The sequence below is a fragment of the Pocillopora damicornis genome, chromosome 11 (assembly GCF_964200805.1).
Source record: "Pocillopora damicornis chromosome 11, jaPocDami1.2, whole genome shotgun sequence".
Taxonomy (NCBI): domain Eukaryota; kingdom Metazoa; phylum Cnidaria; class Anthozoa; order Scleractinia; family Pocilloporidae; genus Pocillopora; species Pocillopora damicornis.
In genome coordinates, this window is record NC_142680.1 from 18,931,365 (window position 1) to 18,952,717 (window position 21,353).

At 39.7% G+C, this 21,353-nt stretch overlaps 1 protein-coding gene and 1 pseudogene across 2 annotated transcripts in view; both read left to right on the top strand.

The window, feature by feature from the left end:
• Window positions 1–7,854: 7,854 nt before the first annotated feature.
• On the top strand, window positions 7,855–12,786 carry LOC149037980 (uncharacterized). Its single transcript, XM_089186672.1, has 2 exons — window positions 7,855–8,661; window positions 9,190–12,786. Exons 1-2 carry the CDS (start codon window positions 7,902–7,904, stop codon window positions 12,645–12,647), a joined length of 4,218 nt encoding a protein of 1,405 aa, XP_089042798.1. The 5' UTR covers window positions 7,855–7,901; the 3' UTR covers window positions 12,648–12,786.
• Window positions 12,787–15,658: 2,872 nt separating this feature from the next.
• Window positions 15,659–21,353, top strand: part of LOC149037981 (uncharacterized) — a 95,768-nt pseudogene continuing 90,073 nt past the window's right edge. The window contains exon 1 of the transcript XR_016180786.1: window positions 15,659–16,585. The product of XR_016180786.1 is annotated as an uncharacterized LOC149037981 (transcript). The remainder of the gene's footprint in view (window positions 16,586–21,353) is intronic.

Sequence of the window (21,353 nt, forward strand, 5' to 3'; positions counted from 1 at the left end):
TGTGTGGAAAAAGGTAAACTGAAATTGTCAAGTAAAGTTTCATGCAAATTTATCATCGTCTGAGCTCTTTGCACCAGCAGACTTGCAGCATAAGGCCATCAAGCTCTTTGACCAACCTTCTCTTTTCTTATCAGCCACCCTGACATGCTCCTACTTTTTCAATCTTATATGTATCCATCCCAAATCATCTGGGACAAGTTTGTCTTGTGAAGGACTGACTGACTGACTTTAACATCTCAAGAAAAAAATTCATCTAGGTTAAAATTTTAATATATTACAGTGTAACATTAATTATTGATCGTTAATAGCACAGTTGGTGTTAAGAGAATTGTTCATATTTTAATATTTATTATTTCTACAGTGTTGTAATACATATTGTAAGATGTACTGCCACTGTTAATGTTGTAAGCGCTGTTTGTGATAATTATCATAATTCCAGTATGCAAGGTTGTAAGTGTTTCTTCATTGTTGCAAGGAGTATTAGTGTCATATTGTATTGCTTAATTCTAGTATGGCAGCAGAATAATATGGAAAGAGGGGAAAATTCTCTTATTTGCGATAGCCACAGATTATCCAAACAAATTGCTCCTGCGTTTGGCTCGTTACACAGTGTCCTCTCTACCATGACACATATTACACGATGAGCCTAAACACTTGCTGCAGGGAACATCCAAGAATGTGTCTTGTCCAACAGCTGTGGCTTGGGTTCGACTCCCGGACGTGATATCACATGTGGGTTGAGTTTGTGGTTGTTCTCGTCCTTGTTCTGGGGGTTTTTCTCTGGGTCCTCCGGTTTTCCTCCCTCCACATAAACCAAAATTCCAAGTACCAATTCGACCTGGAAACAGTGGTCAAGATGAGCCACCTCCTAGAATGTCCACTGCTGAATTCCATTCTTCTTCTTCTTCTTCTTCTTCTTACTATTATTATTATTGTTATTATCATTATTTTAAAAAAAAACTATAGTTAACTATAGCTTTATTGCGCGACTTCTGGAGAATCTGACTGAGGAAGTGACTATGTTTAAATTCAAGAGGACTGCATAATTACGTGCGGGACGAAAGCGTGTGAAAGTGAAGGTGTAACTGACGAAAAACGATGACAAACTGAACAGAAAATATTAACAAGAAGGTATAAAAAAAGAATAGAAAAGAAAAATAAATAGTTCTAAAACTAATTAAAAGACGCTCAGATCTTACGCTGGTAGTCATATGAGAGGTCTCTGATTAACGAGATTTGTGTTTATTAACATTTCTTAGACGATGGTGTTTTTGGAAAGCCTATTTGGAAGTACTAGAAGACTTTTCTGGAACCTTGATCACTTCCAACGATAATTTCACGAGGGGCGAAAATTGCATTGGGAGCATCGTTCTGTTTCGCTTCTGCTATCATTTTCCTGGTCCATGAAATGCAAACTGCTGATCGTAAGAGGCTCAGAGAAGGTGTGATCAGAGATTTAGAACGACAAGAGAAAAAGAGGAGAAACCTTGAAGAGTTCGAACAACAGATCGAACTGACAAAGAAGTTACAAGAGCAGAGAGACAAGTGATCTGTAATTTCCTCATGAAAAGAACTTCACAGAACTTTGTGGGGACCATAACTCAATTGTCTCATGGATTAAATAAATATACTGTGCAGTTTTGGTAATTCAAAAGTGAAGCGAAGATATAAGATCTATATGGGACAGAAAATTATTTAAAGTAAGCTTGCAAGATCTTGTTTCAGTCACCTGCTATGGTCACGTTACCAAACGATTTAGAGTAAAAATTATTGTTTGTGTGATTTGCTGAGGTTTTCTGTTTATATCGTCACCACTGACTGACAGCCTGGCACAAGTAACTGGTTCTTTCCCTTTGATCTAAGAATAGTGGTGATTTGCGTTCTCGAAGATAGCGTATGAAAACGGATGGATTTTTTCCTCTTGTTTTTTTTCAGGCGAGCACAAGCCGAACGCGGGTCGAACCAGAAACGCGCGTAGTGTGGAGCGGGAAAAAAAATCGTTCCTACTCTATCGCGTGTTTTGCTTAATGCTGCTTGCTTGAAAGATGGAAGACAAATATTAGACTGGACAACTCAAAAAGCGTCTGCCTTAGATGTAAGACTGCAGATTGTAATTGTTATTTCTGTCAAGACTAAGTTAGGAAATTTTGAAGAGCATTGTTCAGGTGGCCATGTTTATTTCAAAACGGAAATTGAACAATACTAAGTGTATTGTCTTGATTAAAAGGGAAATTTCCCTTCTTAAAGTGTGCTTGACCTGTAACATCACGCTACATCTCACGAGAACAATTAACTCTTCATTGCATAGGCATTTAGCATATTAAGGGTTTAAAGCTTCCGTGTGGTATGAATAACAAGTCATAACACGTCAACCAGTCTTTGGAGTAATTTCACAGTTCGTCCAATAATCATTCAGATAATCAGTTTGTGCATCTGCCATCATGATATTTCTCGCTCTAACTTGAATTTCAAGGTAGGCAAAGAACAGTTTTTATCAACTACACCTTTTGTTGTTCATTATGAGAAAATATGCACTCATTTGCGTGAAAAGGCGAACTATTGCGTGAAGTTACATTCCTCAGCGACAAAAAACGATCATTTGCGCGTAAATCAGATTCCATAACGAGTTTTGTATTTTAATCAGCATTCAATAGCAATTTTGGGCATTCTTATACGTCAAACGTCATACAAAAGAGAAAAATACACTTTCATTTCCGCTAACCTAAAAGTTATAGACGCCATCTTTAATGCCAATGGAGACAATACACAAACATTCTAAAGCAGGAATCATTCATTAAAACTTTTAACCAACAGCCTCATTAGCCCTATCATTATTTTTACCAACCATCGAGGCCTTAAAATCCAAATAATCAGACCACGAAATCGAACTGCCCTCACTTATCACAAAAAACCGACGAATTTTCAGTAAGCAAGACGTTGAAACATTCCTTCGCCGCGTTCAGTTGAAAGCCTTTTTCATGACAAAGAGGATGATTCTAATTAACACCGAGAACAAAGATACTTTCGAAACACTCCAGATTCGAAAGTCTAAATGGACTCCCCCAGAGGGCCAGTTCTCATCTTTAGATTTTTTCCTCAAAAAATGTCGCCTCGATATCAAGAAACTTAAATTCAATCGTTACACCAAATTTTCCAATCTTTCTTCGGAAGAGTGGTCGGCACTAAAAAGTCTAAAAAAACGCAGACATAGTCATTAAGGCGGCCGACAAAGGTGGTGCAGTTGTTGTTTGGCGGGCCGACCTCTACCAAAAAGAAGCTTTGGGGCAACTTTCTGACACCTCCTTTTATGCTAAAGTCGACAAAGATCTCACTTTAATTAACCAAAACATTGTCAAAAATACGATTAACGATCTTATAGCTAAACAAGAACTTCATGTATTTACTTTTTACCTAAAATCCACAAACCTAACAACCCAGGTGGACCCATCGTTTCTGCCTGCAGTTGTCCCACCGAACTTATTTCCAGCTATTTAGACAAAATTATGGCACCTATCGTCAAAACTTTACCGTCTTACATTAAGGACAGCCAACACGCACTTGAAATTTTTCGTGACTTTAGTTTCCTCGACCAAAACAAACTTATTTTCACCATGGATATAACATCTCTTTACACTGTCATTCCCGATGACGAAGGTCTCCGGACCCTAAAACATTTTTTCGATCAACGCACTGTTAAGGAACCCAGCTCTGAAACACTACTCCGTCGGGCCGAACCAGTACTCACACTCAATTCCTTTTCATTCGGTGGTAACTACTACAAACAAACTAATGGTGTGGCCATGGGTACTAAAATGGGACCCAGCTACGCCAGTCTTTTTGTAGGTTTTATCGAACATCAATTTTTTAGCCAATACCACGGCCCAAAACCTGAACTCTACGGTCGCTACATTGACAATTGCATCGGCGCTACCTCCTCTACCAAAGAGGAGCTCACTCAATTTATAACCGCCGTCAATTCCTTTAATCCGGCTCTTAAATATACCTGGGAAATTTGCGACACTTCTTTGGCTTTTCTAGACATAAAAATTTCAATTGAAGGCAACGGCTTATGTACTATTGTTTACTACAAACGTACAGATTCACATAGTTACTTGTTGTACTCATCTTCACATCCATCACACGTCAAGACCTCCATGCCTTTTTCACAGTTTCTCAGACTTCGTCGTTTATGTAGTGACGACTCTGATTTTTCCGAAAAAATCAGAGGCAATGTGCCAGTTTTTCGATAAACGTGGCTATGCTGTTTCTGTCGTTCAAGCGGGCTGCCACCGTGCCCAACAAATCGATCGACAGGCAGCACTACAAACGGCCGAGAAGGAAAACACTGACCGCATTCCATTTACTTTTACATTTCACCCTCACAACCACGCAATTAAATCTATCATTCTTAAAAATTTTAAATTGCTCCAAAACGATTCAGAGACTGGTACTATCTTTTCGCAACCCCCACTTATTTCATTCAAACGTGACAAAAACATAGACAACTTTTTAGTCAGGAGTTCATTTGAAACCAATGACCAATCTGGAACTTTTAAATGCGCTCACTCACGATGCAAAACTTGTCCTTTCATTCATAACGTAGAGAAAATATCGGGACCCGAAAGATCCATTAAGATCTTTGATCACTTTACGTGTACCTCCGCCAATGTTATTTACTGCATAACTTGCACTTATTGCAATAAGTTATACATCGGCGAAACAGGAAGACGACTGGGTGACCGATTCCGAGAACACCTTCGCGATGTGGAAAGAAATGACAAGGACGCATCCAAACCAGTCGCTAGACACTTTAATCTTCCTAATCATTCTAAACAGCATATGGCAGTTTGCGGCCTTTCCTTACATCTACGCAGTTCGGAAAGCCGTAAACACTAGAACAAAAATTTATATTCCAAATCGGCACCCTTAATCCTCACGGAATCAACGAGCGCTTTTCATTCAACTAATTTATTCCTGTTTTCTCGTCACCATATTCCCACCAATGGCGTAGCTCCACTTTCTGCATATAAACCCACACACAACCCACAATTCCTCTAATCGCTCTGACGAAGGGCTAACGCTCGAGACGTCAGCTTTTTTACCCTTTTCGGTGGCTAATTTACATTTTCAACCCAGTTGTTAACACTAAATTACCTGCTATACTCTCCCACCGACGCAGCACCACCACCAGTTGTTAACATTAAATTACCTGCTATACTCTCCTACCGACGCAGCACCACAGTTTCTTTAGAAACTCACCCCTTTACTCATTTGCCCTCACTTAAACTACTCAAAGAGGGATAGTAGCCAGACTGTTGTTACTGAGGGAGGGGTAAAGGACGAACTATCAATATGCAGGGAGGGGTGGGAGGTTGATGTATTAGTAACTGCCACCGATTTATGGAGTGTCGCATCATACATATTATTTTGAGCGGTTTTTCGACTTACTATTTGTATGTCAAAATTTTGGTGTTGGGTAGCGTTTCTTTGATTTTTTGTCATGCGAATGCGAAACTGGCACGAAACACTGGACTATAATTGTCATTTAAAATATCGCCAATTCCTGTTTTCGATCCTCCACTTTTAAGTCATGCGTGTACCTGTTAAGTCGACTTGTGCCAGTGCTAAATGATACTCACAGGCTAACGTGAATCATCTTTCAGTTGCCTCACGTTTCCCTTTTTGTGTGTGACGAAAAAAGCGAAGAAAAAGTATGATGTCTTTATAAATGGTTTCACAACACGGGGTTTAATCCAGCAGTCAGTGAAACTCTCCTAACATATCCAAGCTCCATACAATAAAATTCCCGAGCAGAATCGGTCACATTTACTGACTTCTACGTTTTGCGGACGGTAAATATCGGCAAGAAAAAGTAGCCATCACTAGCCACCAGAGTTCCACTTCGCAGGTTTCGTAGATTTTTACGTAAGAAGTGATTCGCAGCGGCCCAGGCAAATTGGAAAACAAACCGAGGAGAGTCGCGAGGAATACCTGGTCGCGATTTCCGGTGTCGGTGATTAAGTCCTTGTTTGCGAAACAGATGATCAGTACCTCTTATTTATTTCAGAATGATAATATACTTGATTGAAACACAATATATATCTTACCATACGGCTTTTATCTCAAATAATCGGTATATACACACATTTGAATCCAATGAATCTATGAAAAAGGGCAATAAATATTTTTATTTCATTATTAATTCATTTATTTTTACTATTCGCCACTATTCGTCGCTATTTGTCACTATTCGTCACTATTCGTCACTATTCGTCGCTATTCGCGACTATTTGCACTATTCGGTCACTATTCGTCACTATTCGCGACTATTCGCACTATTCGGGTTATATTGCAAGTACAGCAGTGTTTTTTGCTGAGTTAAGGGTTAAAAATGGTTCGATAAATGGTCCAAAAATAGTCCAAAAAATCGCCCAATCCATATTTTACCCTAAAAAAAGTCGTTCCTACTCTATCAGGTGTTTCTTTTATAGCACTCGGAAACAGACTAGACAAGTCAAAAAACACGTTTGTTCTATGTAAGATTGAAGAAAGTAATTGTTATTTATGTCTAAAACTATGTCAGGGAATTTTGAAGAACATTTTCCAGGGAGGCCATGTTTATTTCGAAACGGAAATTGAACAATACTAACTGTATTATCAAGATTAAAAGAGAAATTTCCCTTTCCAAGAGGTGTTTGACCTGTAAACGTCATTCAACATTTCTGGAGAACAATGAACTCAACATTGCATAGACATTTTGCATTTTAAGGGTTAAAATTTCCGTGTGGTATGAATAACAAATCATAACACCTCAACTAGTCTCCGAATAAATTTTGAGTTACAGTCTTGCAGTTCGTCCAATAATCATTAAGATAATCAGTTTGTACGTCTACAATCATAATATTTCTCGCTCTAACTTGAATTTGAAGGTACGTAAGTAACAGTTTTTGACTATGAAAGGAATGAAACAACAACAGACAACATCTATTGAGGTCTATGAAACTCCAAACTTTGTTAGACTTTACACAACACCCGATTTCTGATCACTGCTGTCAGTAACTAGATTTGACGTTTGGCAGTCATCATCTTACGTACAGAGAATGTAAAAGTTTTAAGTCGCTTTTACGATAAATAATATGCAATCTTTTTTACCCTTCAATTTCCTGTTATCATCAAATGCACAATAATTTGTTTCTTCGTGCTTCTTGTTCTTGCCACGCAAGTTCGTAATCCCATTCATTAAGGATATATTGTAGAAAGTTGCAACAGAAAATATTAAGTCTTTGGCAACTTGAAAGAGTTGTGAAATTTCTTAAGCATGTAAATCAAAATACCGTGAAAGTATCATATCAGACGTGAAATTAATTCAAAATTTCTGCTGGCAAAGAAAATTCTGCGTATCAATAAAATGGAGTTGAGGTTTGCAAAAACAATTTTTTGACGCTATACCAAGCTTATTGAAGTGAAATTTGTGAAGGACTTTAAGTTATAAGATGCTCATTTATCATATGGTGTCACAGTCTTCGATTTTTCGGTTTCTGCATTTTAATGAGAGACAATATTTGAACCTCGAGAGGGAAATATTTTGGTTTTAATTACAAAGTGCTAGGCTTTGCCTTCCAAAAGGAAAGCAGATTTAAAGCGTACAACTTTAATATAATATATATAACGCAGAGATGAATTTTTTACTTTGTCTCAAGTTAATTTAGTTGTGTAGCCACTTTCCGTGTCCACGCCGTCATGTACAATTGATAAGGCCAGTTCGCATGTGCGATAAAGGATTTATTTAATCGACAGTAACATGACCAAAGAACCTTTTTCCTTTTCCCCTCACATACATCAACCAACAGTTTTCCCGGAATTTTGGTCGAGGATAGCTATCTCCCGAGCTCACGCCGAGTATGACTCTACAACCCTTTACGGACGAGCAGCTGAATTATTTCAAATTTGCCTCCATTGTACTGAATGAGTTCGCCATTGCTTTGCGTCATACGTTCAAATCCATGTGGGACAACATATTTGGACATCGGCCCGGGTATCAACTGTGGGATAACTCCACGCTAGTAAGAAATTTGTTTCTCGCTGAAGAGGGTGGAAAAACCAAAGTTCCTACACACATCTCCTATGAAGAATGGGATTGTACCGCCCTTTTCCAGGCCACCATCTATGCAAGGTCCTTCGCTACGCCAGATAGCAAAGGTCACTACAAGACACTTGGTGAAATGTACGTAAAGCACCATAAAATACCTCCTGGAAAGTTCCATCCATCTGTTGTGAGTCCAAGTAGAAATACAGCCGAAACCTACGCTCTCGCGATTGATCAGCTTCGAATTTTACGAAACTTGCTTTGTCACTCGGACAGGTCAGAGATTGATAAACCAACCTTTGACCAATACGTGCAGCTCGCTAAAGAAGCATTCATAGCTCTTGGTATCATGACAGATCCCATTGATGCCATCGGTGGACTAACAGAGTCTGACTTTCCCATCAAAAAAGTTCACAAGTTGGAAGAAAGTCTTAGACAGGAGACCAGATCATACATCGAGTGTCTCGAAGAAGTAAGATCAGGTGTCGACAAGTTAATAGCACAAGTTGAAGACCTCGCTTTGTTGGAGGGAAAAATAGATGATTTGAAACTTAAGATAGATCAAGATCAAACAGGTATAAACTGATTTATAACTTTAGAGGACTTTTTACATTAACAACAATTTTAAGATGCAGTGTGACAGAGTCTTATAAGCACTACTTTGACAAGGAAGAACAAAAGGGAAAGCAGTTTTTTTTACTCTGTACTTTAGTAATAATATTTCAACAGGGAAAACTTACAGTTTTTGAAAAAACCGCTTCGTACTTGTCTTGAAAATCCTTTCTTCTTCCCTTTGACGAATTTATTCTTTAATCAGAGTACCACATTAAACAATCAATTAACTTTTATTTCAAAACAACTAGTTCAAGAAGTAAACTGCACCCACTATGTTTACCGGCATCGTGACTTTTGTGCAATGTTGTTAAGATTACAACTTCACGGAAAAAGCAAGAAGCTCATGATTAAAGCTGTATCCGAAAAACTTGATTTCCAGATTTTTAATGGTAGAGCAAAATGTACCCTTTTCATGATCATTATTTTATTTGCTATTCACACTACCGACATGACCTCTTTCATGATTGCATCAATTTGTTTCTTTTAAGATTCAAAGCCGTTCCTTCCACCATCAAATCTTCCTTCAAAGGTTCCACACTTCACTGGCCGTCTGAGAGAGTGTGAAGACATCAGTAATCACTTAGCTTCCAAAAGTTCCCGGATCGTGTCGATATGGGGTTCGCCTGGTTTTGGTAAGACTTCTGTGGCGACTGAAGTCGGACATCAGCTCCAAAGTGGAGGACTTCCCGTATACTTTTTCTCCATGCGAGGGCTTCTTTCAAAAGCCGATCTGACATCGCAGCTTCTGAGCTTCTTTAGAAGACACTCCTCGAAGGATCAAATGCCTCAACGGATGTCCATAGAAGACGAACTTTTTCTTTTTCTGAGCGACATTTCAGATGAATTTGTGTTGATTCTTGACAATGCCGATGACTTACTCGAAAGTGGAACACCAAATGTGAAGGAGGATTTCATAAAGCTTCTAGAAGTTATTCTTAGTCAATTCAAAAATTTAACATTTCTTCTTACCACAAGGGAATCTCTTGAATTTATGAATGTGCATTTTGAAGGGCATCAAGCAGTAAGAATAAGGTCATTACACGAGTCCTTCTCTCAAGCGTTAGTCGGCCAATTACTTCCAAAAGCAACCGCGTCTGATTGCTCGAAAATTGCGAAAATCTGCGGTTTCGTACCTTTGGCTATGAAACTGTTGTGTTCCTCCATTACTGAAGATAATGCTCAGCCGAGTCAATTTTTAGATAACTTCAAGGAATCCATAGAAGGTAACCTTTTCGAGCTTATGGACAAACCAGATTATCCAAGCTATCTGCGTTTGAAGTTCCTCTTTCAATCCTCTTTTCAGAGACTCTCTTTATCAGACAAAAAAGCGCTGGCATCACTTAGTGTTCTTTCTGGAGATTTTAACCACTCGGTTGCTGCAACTGTCATGGGTGTAAAAACTACTCTGGAGGCCAAGAGAATCTTGCATAGGCTTCGGAGAAAATCCTTCCTCGACTCTAGCCCCAAACCTGAGTCATTTTCGATGCATAAGTTGGTTCTGTCGTTTGCAAGGGAAAGGGGTCAAGATGAAATGAAAGAGACCATGCTGAACTCCAAAGCACGTTTGTCTGCATTTTACGTCTCTCTTTTCGAGAAGCTGAATAAACAGTTTTTGACAGGACAATCCATGCAAGCATTTATTGATTTCTATGAAGAGAAGCAAAATATAATTCAGAGTCTCATGGAGAGCTGCTCCGATCCTAAAACATGTGACGTCGCATTTGGTGTCCTGACAAACGCAGAAATTTTTCTAGATTCCCTTTTCTGGTGCGAGGGAAAAATCATCGATAAAATTTACGACCACGCAACTAAAAAAGCTCAGGCGTTTGGAAAGAGCGCGTTCTACAGTCAGTTACTGGTGTCCTTGGCATTCGGCGAAGTGACCTGGGGGATACGTGGAAGATCGATGACGCTGCTCTCTAAAGCTGACGGCCTTTCTTTGTCGATAGATGATAAAAGCAAACTCTTATGTTATAAAGGCATCTGTCAACTGGTTTCAGGGAAAATAGACGACGGAACTCAGAGCTTACAAAAAGCTCTTTGCTTGATGAGTGACAGCTCCGAAGAACGAATTCTCAGAGTAACTGCATTGCAAATTCTTGTTACTTACTTTCTCTTTATGAAAAACAAAACAACTTCACTAGAGCTTTACACCAAAGCCCTACGTGAATGCAGAGTATTAGGAGACACAAGTCTTCTTGTTATTCCTCCAGTGAATAACAAAGAATTCAGAATGATCGAGGCAGATATGCCGGAGCAAGATGTTACAACCACTCAACCACTTAGATTAGAAACGATTTGCGTTGTTAGCAAAGCGACAGAAATGTTCTCTGATTATGAGACAAAGCAAGCAATAAGCAAATCTGTGCTATGGATGTCAAATCAAACGGAAAAACAGATCCTCCCACATTCCATCGGTTTATGGACCTTCCGGCGCAACGTCAATATGACAATTTCAAATGTATTGAATAATCCCGAGGAAGCATCAAAGTTGTGCGACACTTGGATCAGTTATCATAAAATGACCTTAAACCAAAGTGAAAAAGTTATCCCAGTATATAAAGCTAAACCCGACCAACATCTCGATTTCAATTTGCATCAAGAAGGATTATTAAGAAGCTATTTGGACCATGGCCATGCTCTTCATCAGATGCAAAACTATCCTGGAGCCATTCAGTCCTTTCAACGTGCCCTTGACGTCGCAATAGGACTGTTCGGGGAAGAACACCCAGACACAGCTCAGAGTTACGTTTATCTCGGAGTAACACAACATGCTTTAGGCAATTTCTCGTCAGCACTTCAGTCCGAGCAGCGTGCTCTCGACATAAGAGTTAAACTCTTCGGCGAAGAACACCTAGACACAGCTCAGAGTTACGTTAATCTCGGAGTAACACAACATGCTTTGAGCAATTTCTCGTCAGCACTTCAGTCCGATCAGCGTGCTCTCGACATAAGAGTTAAACTCTTCGGCGAAGAACACCCAGACACAGCCGAGTCCTGCTTTTCTATCGGAATAACCCAACATGCCTCAGGCGACTTCTTGGCAGGACTTCAGTCCTTTCAGCGTGCTCTTGATATAAGAGTTAAACTCTTCGGGGAAGAACACCCAGACACGGCTGAGTGTTACTTTTCTATCGGAGTAACACAACATGCTTTAGGCGACTTTTTGTCAGCACTTGAGTCCAAACAGCGTGCTCTTGACATAAGAGTTAAACTCTACGGGGAAGAACACCCAGACACAGCTCAGAGTTACGTTGATCTCGGAGTAACACAACATGCTTTAGGCAATTTCTCGTCAGCACTTGAGTCCGATCAGCGTGCTCTTGACATAAGAGTTAAACTCTTCGGCGAAGAACACCCAGACACAGTTCAGAGCTACGTTAATCTCGCAGTAACACAACATGCTTTAGGCAATTTCTTGTTTGCACTTCAGTCCGATCAGCGTGCTCTTGACATAAGAGTTAAACTCTTCGGTGAAGAACACCCAGACACAGCCGAGTCCTGCTTTTCTATCGGAGTAACCCAACATGCCTCAGGCGACTTCTTGGCAGGACTTCAGTCCTTTCAGCGTGCTCTTGATATAAGAGTTAAACTCTTCGGGGAAGAACACCCAGACACGGCTGAGTGTTACTTTTCTATCGGAGTAACACAACATGCTTTAGGCGACTTTTTGTCAGCACTTGAGTCCAAACAGCGTGCTCTTGACATAAGAGTTAAACTCTACGGGGAAGAACACCCAGACACAGCTGAGTATTACTTTTCTCTTGGAGTAACGCAACATGCCTCAGGCGACTTATGGTCAGCACTTGAGTCCAAACAGCGTGCTCTTGACATAAGAGTTAAACTCTTCGGCGAAAAACACCCAGACACAGTTCAGAGTTACGTTAATCTCGGAGTAACGCAACATGCCTTAGGTAATTTTTTGTCAGCACTTCAGTCCGGTTAGCGTGCTCTTGACATAAGAGTTAAGCTCTTGGAGGAAAACACCCAGAAATAGCTGTTATACTTTTCTCTCGGACAAGCACAACATGCCTTAGATGACTTTTTTGTCAGCACTTCAGTTCTTTTAGCGTGCTCTTAACCAAAAATGCCTCGGGCGACTTCCTTTCAGTGTGCTCTTGACATAGGAGTTAAACCCTTATGGGAAGAACGCTCAGAAACAGCAAAGACTTCTGGACTGAAACAGAACATGCCTCAAGCGACTTCTTGTTAGCTTTTAAGTTTTATTAGGGTACAACACCAAGTTATTGCATGAACTTTTCACTTTCTCACGTTAAAGCAGTAGAGAATATACTGAGCAACTGTAGAAACGGGATTAATAACTTTTGATAATTAGTGAAAAGCGCAGCTTTGTTTTTGGTTCAAACTCTTCTAGGAAAACCATTAAAGTTTTGTAGTTACAAACAGAGTTCTTCGAGTCTCCAGGCATTGGGAGTGAGGGGGGGAGGGGACGGTGAGGTACTCCCCTTACCTTGCCTAAGGGGATACATCGCTGAGCCTTTCAGACTTGATCCACGCCCGTTTTGAACATTATAATTATGGGCCAAACTCTCTTGGGTGGCCAATTTGCATTAAGGTTACTTTCCACCCTCAGAGGCAAAAAAAGTCGATTTTTCTTTTATTTGACTAAACTGAATATAAAAATTTCTCCTGACGTCTCCATACAAAATTTTCTGAAATCTTCAAAAGTACCTGAGTTATTTAGAAAAACGTACTTTGAAATGAAAGTTAATAAATCAGAAAGGTGTCCTCTTAGACTTGAGCGAATCCCTTGGGGGAATTTTCGCGGCAACTGATCATCTTTTCACTTCGAAAGAATTTATAGGATATGTGGATTTAACCAATTTTCGTCAAATCTCGCCAAAACATTCCAGGAATAATGGCAAACGAAAGTATGTCAGGAAAGTTTGATATTTGAAATATTTGTCCCGTGTATGCCTCGCAGATTCTTAGCCACTCCAACTAAATATGGCGATATCTAGACAACCGATCAGAATATGCTTTTCCCTTTGATTTGAAAGCAGGTTATCACCATGCTGATATTTTTCCGAACCGTCACAAATATTTGGCTTTTTCGTGGGACTTTGGCACAGGGTATGTCAGACAGGTTCCTCGTAAAATTCTGCTATGTTAACAAGTTTCTGTTAAAGGGAAGCTGAAGAGCCGCGGTTTTTGTTTGCTGAGGCTATTTCGGAGCTCTTGTGTGATAATTGCGTCGAGGAAATATTCGCTCCTCCTGATATTGTCAATCCGTTGAGTGTTTCCGTTCAAGCTAACGGTAAATAAAGAGACTTATCTTGGATTTATGGCATGTTGATTTGCATATATCTGAAAATTAGATTTAAGTGTGGGGGGTTACATACCATCAAGAGTGCCTTGTTCAAAAATTATCATGCTTTTTCCTCTGATTTGAAAGCAGTCTATCACCATGTTGACATTTTTTCGAATCATCACAAATATCAAGCATTTTCATGGAATTTTGGCACAGGGTATGTCAGACATTTTTAATTCACGGTTCTGCCTTTTGTACTTTCTGGTGCACCTTTTGTTTTCACAAGGCTTTTCAAACCTCTGGAAACCCAGTGGAGAAGACAAGGAATTCCAATCGCTATATTTTTCGATGATGGCATTGGGGCGGGTTCCCCGTTGAATTCTGCTAAGATTAACAGTTCCATTGTTCGCGCAGATCTTTCACACTGTAGCCTCGAAATTCACAAAGAAAAGTTCAATTGGGAGCCCGAGAGAAAATTTTCTTGGATTGGCTATAATCTTGACGCTAAAACGAGGCTCAGTTTCGCGAGCTGAGGACCCCTAGCTGTGGAAATGTCACACAAATCATGACCAGGAATCTGTAAAATCTTTAACCTGGAGGGAAATGATCACCTTAAAAATTCGCCCTCGATTCCTTTGAAGGTCGTCTGGTCGGTCGTAGAGTTCGGTCTGGTCGTGAGGATCGTTCAAGTTGGTTGCATGATAAAATTTTTTCTTTTATGCTCCCGTCGCCAAATTCAGTTGAATATTTCTTTTGTGCCGCGCGATCGTGAATCCCACGTAGATTTTGAAGTTAGATAGTTTACTTTGACGATTACCCGATTCGTGATGACATTTTTCTTTTCCTCGAGACCTCTGGGGTCCACATTCGGTTGACAGATTTGCTTGTCATTATAACACCAAATTGCCAAGATGTAATTCCAGATTCCTCCAACCCGGCACAGAAGCTGTGGATGCGTTTACGTAGGATCGGCCATCAGAGAAGAACTGGCTTGTCCTACCTACCGCACTCGTTGGTTAAGTGTGGAGTCATATGAGTGATTGTAAGGCAGTTGGTTCTTTAATCGTAACTATGTGGAAGTCCGCATATTTTCCGCCATTACTATGCGGCGATGATGCGCATTTCAATTTCTTTGTAAGGGATTGGCTGTTTCTCTCTCTCTGTTTCAACAAATCGAATTTGTTCATTAAAGGCAAAGCAAAGAACAAATTGTTCGGTACCAAGGCATTCAAGTCACGATGCTTGGCGCTTCGTATTGATTTTGCTGGTAACAATTTTCGCTCCTCTTTAAGGAGCTTTTTGTACCTCCCCTAATGGCTATTGTGTGGCTTGCCAGTCTTGTGTACCCTGAGGTGTCGATGGTCTTTCCGAATCGTGACTCATCGAAGATTGTATTGAAGTTTACGTTTCTTGACTGAATTTCTAGTATGTTTGTTGTCAGTATTTAAAGCATATTTTGGTTATAGTTAAAGCGTGTATTTTGAAGGAGATTGTGCAGATTTATTTTGTATGACATGTTCGGTTGAAGACTGTGTAGCCCCCTGTTGGTGTTTGGCTGCATTGTAATGACGCCCCTCGGTGGAGCTATACGTTTGCGCATTGTTTGGCTGTTGCCTAAGAAACGCAATGCGTGGGACTGCTTAGAACGAGAACATTCGACCGGTCGCTGACAATGTCTTGTTCCTGCTGTTTCATTCGCCATTAGTTTCTTGTTCAGAGTACCTACACCGGAAATGACGTAACCCTCTTGTTTACAGTCCCAGCGAGTGTGACTTCTCCGTTGTTTTCTCGTCGATTCGACTCAATTCAGATCTTAAATTCCCTCAATCATGCTCTTTGTTTGCCTCCCTTTTTTGTTTTTCTTTCTTTTCCTTATAAACGTGTTTAATAATAACCTGTGGCATTGCCTTAGCGAGCTGAGTGACCTGTCACTGAGAAGTCTTGCGTCCAGACTGGAGTCAAGTGTCGTTGCGTCGAGAGTACCAGGTACCACCGAAGCCTACCGGAGAGCTTTTCTTAGGTGGAAGGAGTTTGCTAGTGCCAAGACGGAGATCTGTGCGTTTCCTGCAAATTTAGAGCATGTGGCTTTATACTTGCAGCATTTACTGAATACCACCTATTCCTACTCAGCGGTTGACTTTGCTATATATGGAATACAGTGAGCACACCATTTGGCGGGTTTACCTTCCCCTACAGACAACTCGATTATCCATGCAGTTAGCAGAGCGGCCAAGAGAATAATCGGAACTCGAGTTCATAATAAGAAACAGCTAGTTTCTTCACACATGATAAGGAAGCTGGTTGAGAAATCCAACTTAGATAATTTAATTGAATCACTAAATGTATGTGTTTTATTCTGGTTTATCGGCTGGTTTCTTCCGAATTGAGGACATTCCTCATCTTAAATATGGAGACATAAGTTTTCACAGCAACCACGTTACTATTAACGTCGACAGAAGTAAGATAGATCAACTTAGGAAAGGGGGCAAAGTCGTAATTTCAAAGAGCACTACCATTGTTACCTGTCCGGTAAAAGTTTTGAGGCGTTTTTGAGTGAGGTTGAAAAGTTTCCTGTCGAGGCAGGCCATTATCATTCAAAACCTTCTTCAATGGCAAGTTTAACTGATTAGGTCACAGACTAGTATCTGTTAACAAGCCGCTAAGTTATTCATGTACAAGAGATTACTTTAATTTTAGCTTTACGAGGCTTGTCCCAGATATTTCTTTATTTAGTACACATTCCTTAAGAGCTGGAGACGCTTCTGCTCTAGCTAATGCTGGTGATCCAGACAGGTTTTTTCAGAGACATAGACGTTTGAAATCTGTTTCCGCCAAAGATGGCTATGTCGACGACAGTTTGATTTCACGTTTGTCAGTGTTAAAAAGTTACGTGTTTAATTCTGTAATGTTTACTTTTAACTTCACATTTCGCCTTTCTTTTTCTCTATCAGGATGCATATACTTGAAGACTGACTGACTGGTCCTAACTAAACTTTTCACATTGAATGTATCGTTTGAGTGCGGTCAAAATATGTAATTTCTGACGTTTGAGTGACATGGGAACGAATTGGTCAGAAATTAATATTCTGATGGCACGTTAAATGTTTGTTTTTTTACACCACACTCTTATTAATGTTCGTGTATCCAGCCTCTACACGTGATAGCAAGATTTTATTCTCTCCTCCTGCTACACTGTTGTCATCATCACTTTGTTGTATCATCATCACTTTGTTTTGAACATCACTCGACAAAATTCCTTCAGATGCCTTGAAAATTGAATGCTGTAAAACGGTTGCTGATAGTATTGAGAAAATGTAAAAAATTACTGAATAGAGAGAAAACAATAACATTTATAAAGAACCTACTATGTGTCACAAACAACCCGTCCCTCCCCTCCCTCTCCACTTACTCAATCAACGAGTGCTTTTCATTCATCTATTCTAGTTTTCTCGTCACCATATTCCCACTAACAGCGTAGCTCCATTTTCTGCATAAACCGTGTTTATTCGATTAGACGCCGCGGCGTTTATTAAATTTTTTTGTGATTCGAGTGCGGCCTGTATTCGAGGGCGGCGTTTATTTAAAATCCAATTTATTTCTAGCAAACAATATTATGGCAACTGAACATCTGAATTTAAAAAAAAAACATGTTTTAGTGCTTGTCTAAAAAGTCGTTTTTTATATCGTTCTCAACTTATTGCATTACGTATAAAGAGAAAAATAATCTCGTCTTGTGATAGGCATCATAACACTGTCCCCCACTCCTGATCCACTTTAACGCAAGCAATTATTATTCTTTAAAATGAGAAGTGATACGGTAACTAAAAAAACATCAGACGAAAAAACCAAAACCTTGTGACCTCATCAGTTTAAGCTAAAGATAACGGAAAGCGTATTCCGAAATCCGTCAGAAGGAGGTCATCTCGGGTAGATTTCCGATTACGAAATCCGAGCTCACCCGATGTTGTCTTCGTGATGAAGGCCCTATTTAGCATATTAGACCCACAAAACAGAATAGGAGCGAACACGTGCTTCGTTTTCGCTCATGATTTCTTATTAGCCGTAAGATAGTTGCTTTTTTTTTCGTTGCTTACCTATATTACAGACTCCACAAAATTTTTGCGATGCCTCCTTTACACGGATGTCCGATCACAACTACAACATAGTGACACCTCCACGAAATCTGTTAAAAGGGGGATGTTAAAACTCCGGAAATGAAGAGGAAAGATAAATGTTAAGGTCGATTAACTCCCAGACAATTGGTCATTTCCAAAGATAACTGTGTGTTTTTTTAGCGAGCACGAGCCGAGCGTGGGTCGAACCACAAATGCGCGAGGCGTATAGGGACTTTGCTACACAGCAGTGGTTACGGGGAGTTGAGGTATTCAAATGTTTAGACTATATTACTAGTGTAGTACAGATGCAAAATATGTGACTCCCAAGCACCAAAAAAAATAAATAAAAAGTGGAGCGTGAAGAATAATAATTGCTTGCATTAGAGAGGATCAGGAGTGGGGTACAGTTTCATGATGCTTATCGTTTACACACAGTTATTTTTAGTTACCATATCACTTCTCATTTTAACGAATAACAACCTATCCAGAATACTATCAGTCAAAGATGGCTAAAGACCTTCTCAGATTATATTTAAACCAGACTTTTAATTGTCTGTTCTAGATGTAAGATTGAGGAAAGTAATTGTTATCTCTGTCAAGACTAAGTCGGGGAATTTTAAAGAGCAGGCGTGTTCAGTTTGTGAGTCGTCTAGTCGGTTTTTTCTTTTTTTCAACACTTTTCAAGCAAGCAGAAGTAAGCGTTAGGTGAGCGCTATGGACGGAAAAAAAAAAGTCATTTCTACTCTATCGCGTGTTTTGAAGAGCATTGTTCAGGGTGGCAATGTTGCTCTCAGAACGGAAATTTAACAATGCTCAGTGTCTTGATCAGATTAGAAGGGAAATTTCCCTTGCTAAAGTGTGTTTGACCTGTAAACATCAGGCGACATGAGAACAATGAACTCTTTCTTGCTTAGGCATTTAGCGTATTTAGGGTTTAAAATTTCCGTGTGGTATGAGTAACAAGTCATAACACCTCAACCAGTTTCTGGATACATTTCGAGTCGCGGTCTCGCAGTTCGTTCAGTAATCATTAAGATAATCAGTTTGTGCGTCTGCCATCAAGATATTTCTCGCTCTAACTTGAATTTCGAGGAAGGTGAGTCACAGTTTTTTCAACTAAACCTTTTGTTGTTCATTAGGAGAAAATACGCAATTATTTGCGTCGAAAGACGAAAAATTGCGTGTTCAATCAGGTTCCCTAACGATTTTTTTTATTTTAATTAGCATTCAATAGCAATTTTGGGCATTCCTATGCATCAATCGTCCTGCAAAAGGGAAAAAATATACTTTCATTTGCGCTAACCTTCGAGTCCTTAACGCCATCTTAGATGCCAGTGGAGACAATACGCCAAGAGTGTAGTGCAGAAACCATTCATTAATATTTTTATCACACTGTTTGCAATTCAACAGCATTCCTGGACGACGTTTGTGTGAGTAGGACAATCACTAAAGCGCTTGTACGAACAATTGAGTGGTTTTGTATTCAATATCCAAGCATCGATTTTCAATTGAAAACCTGTTTTGCCTGACTTTACAATTTCAGTAAATTTCGTTCAGTTCATTCGCTTCGTGAACGTCTTCTGGCTGCTGGCAAAATGTCACAAAGAAGCCAAATACCACTCGAACAAAATCGTACTTTCAATGTGCAAAAAAAGAGGCCAAAGAGGACTCGTTAGGCGCTAAGGGTGATTATTTATAACTTTAAAGGTAGCTATCAACCGCAAAATACAAGAAAAGGTTCGTGTCATAGGTACTTTAAAGGGTAACTGACGGCAAAATTTCCCCCTTCTTTTGTCCCTATAAATTCCTCTTAGATTAAAGAGTCCTAAATGAGCAAATAAACGATATATGGCGCAAAACCAAATTTTCTACTGATTTTTTTTGCCGCTTAATCAACGGCCATTTTGAAAACGTTCCGATCAAGGTCGCGTGAAATGATATGCCCTCGATGTCCAGCTGCTACCGAACAGAAAAAGAAAAGATTTTATTCCATATTGGTACCAGCCACCATTTAGAGACTGAAATACAAAGTGAAGAATAAAATACTCTTCTCTAAAAAGGTTGAATTATCGAAACGCTACGGATCGCGTATCTGTATTTAGAGCCACAGATAAATTGCATGCCATGCGAAACAGTGGTAAAAAAATTTATGTTATTTTTTGCTCTTGACCATTATCGAGTCTGTTACTTGAAGAAATATTTTTTAGTCCAAGCTGAAAAGCATTTAACTTAAGATTTTGTCCGGTGTACATCACTGTGACCACAAGCCCATCGGTTCTGAGGTGAGCGTGACAAAAACACAAAGTGTTGTCACGAATTTCGGGAGGTTTTGATCTGGCTTCGTGAACGAAGCTCTTCTTCCACGCTGCGGAAATGTACAAGATGGATTCTTTCTTTATATTTTTGAATTAAGAAGAAATAGAGAACACAAGTTGTGTGATTGATTTCACCAAAATGAACAGTTATCAGCGCTGTCACTGTCACAAACTTTAGAGATAATTCAAAATCTAGGCTATTAACAAGGTACAAAGACCACAAAAAGGGCAATATTCCGAAAAAGTTACTTTTCGCTGTCAGTTACCGTTTAAAGAGGATCAAGAGTGGGGTACAGTTATATTTAGTTACCATATCATTTCTCATCTTAAAGAATAATAACCAATCCAGAATGCTATCAGTCACAGATGGCCACAGACCGGCCTTTTCAGATTATATTTAAACCAAGCTTTCAATTGTCTTCTCTAGATCTGATGTAAGGTTAAGGAAAGTAATTGTTATTTTTGTCAGGACTAAGTCTGGGAATTTTGTAGGGCATGCAGGCGTGTTTTTTTCAGTCGTCTGGTCTCTTTTTTTTGTGTGTGCATCTTTTAAGCAAGCACAAGCAAGCGTTAGGCGAGCGCTATGGACGGAAAAGAAGTCGTTTCTGCTCTATCGCGTGAAAAGCATCATTCAGAGTGGCCATGTTTAGTGCAAAACAGAAATTGAAGAATGCTGAGTGTATTGCCCAGATTAAAAGGGAAATTTCCCTTGCTAAGGCGTGTTTGACCTTTAAACATCACACCACATTTCTCGAGAACCATGAACTCTCGAGAGTGGCGTTTAAATCGAGTAAATACGGCAAACACACGCACAACCCACAATTTCTCCAGTCGCTCTAACGAAGGGCTAACGCTCGAAGCGTCAGCTTTGAAGCTATTGATGGTGGCCAAGTTACGTTATCAACTCAGTTAATAAGACTAAAAGACCATATAAAAGTCAAATTGACCAT

Coding starts and splice junctions, on each gene's coding strand:
- LOC149037980 (XM_089186672.1), top strand. CDS start 7,902: ATGACTCTACAACCCTTTACGGACGAGCAGCTGAATTATTTCAAATTT. Junction 8,662..9,189: donor GATAGATCAAGATCAAACAG/GTATAAACTGAT, acceptor GTTTCTTTTAAG/ATTCAAAGCCGTTCCTTCCA.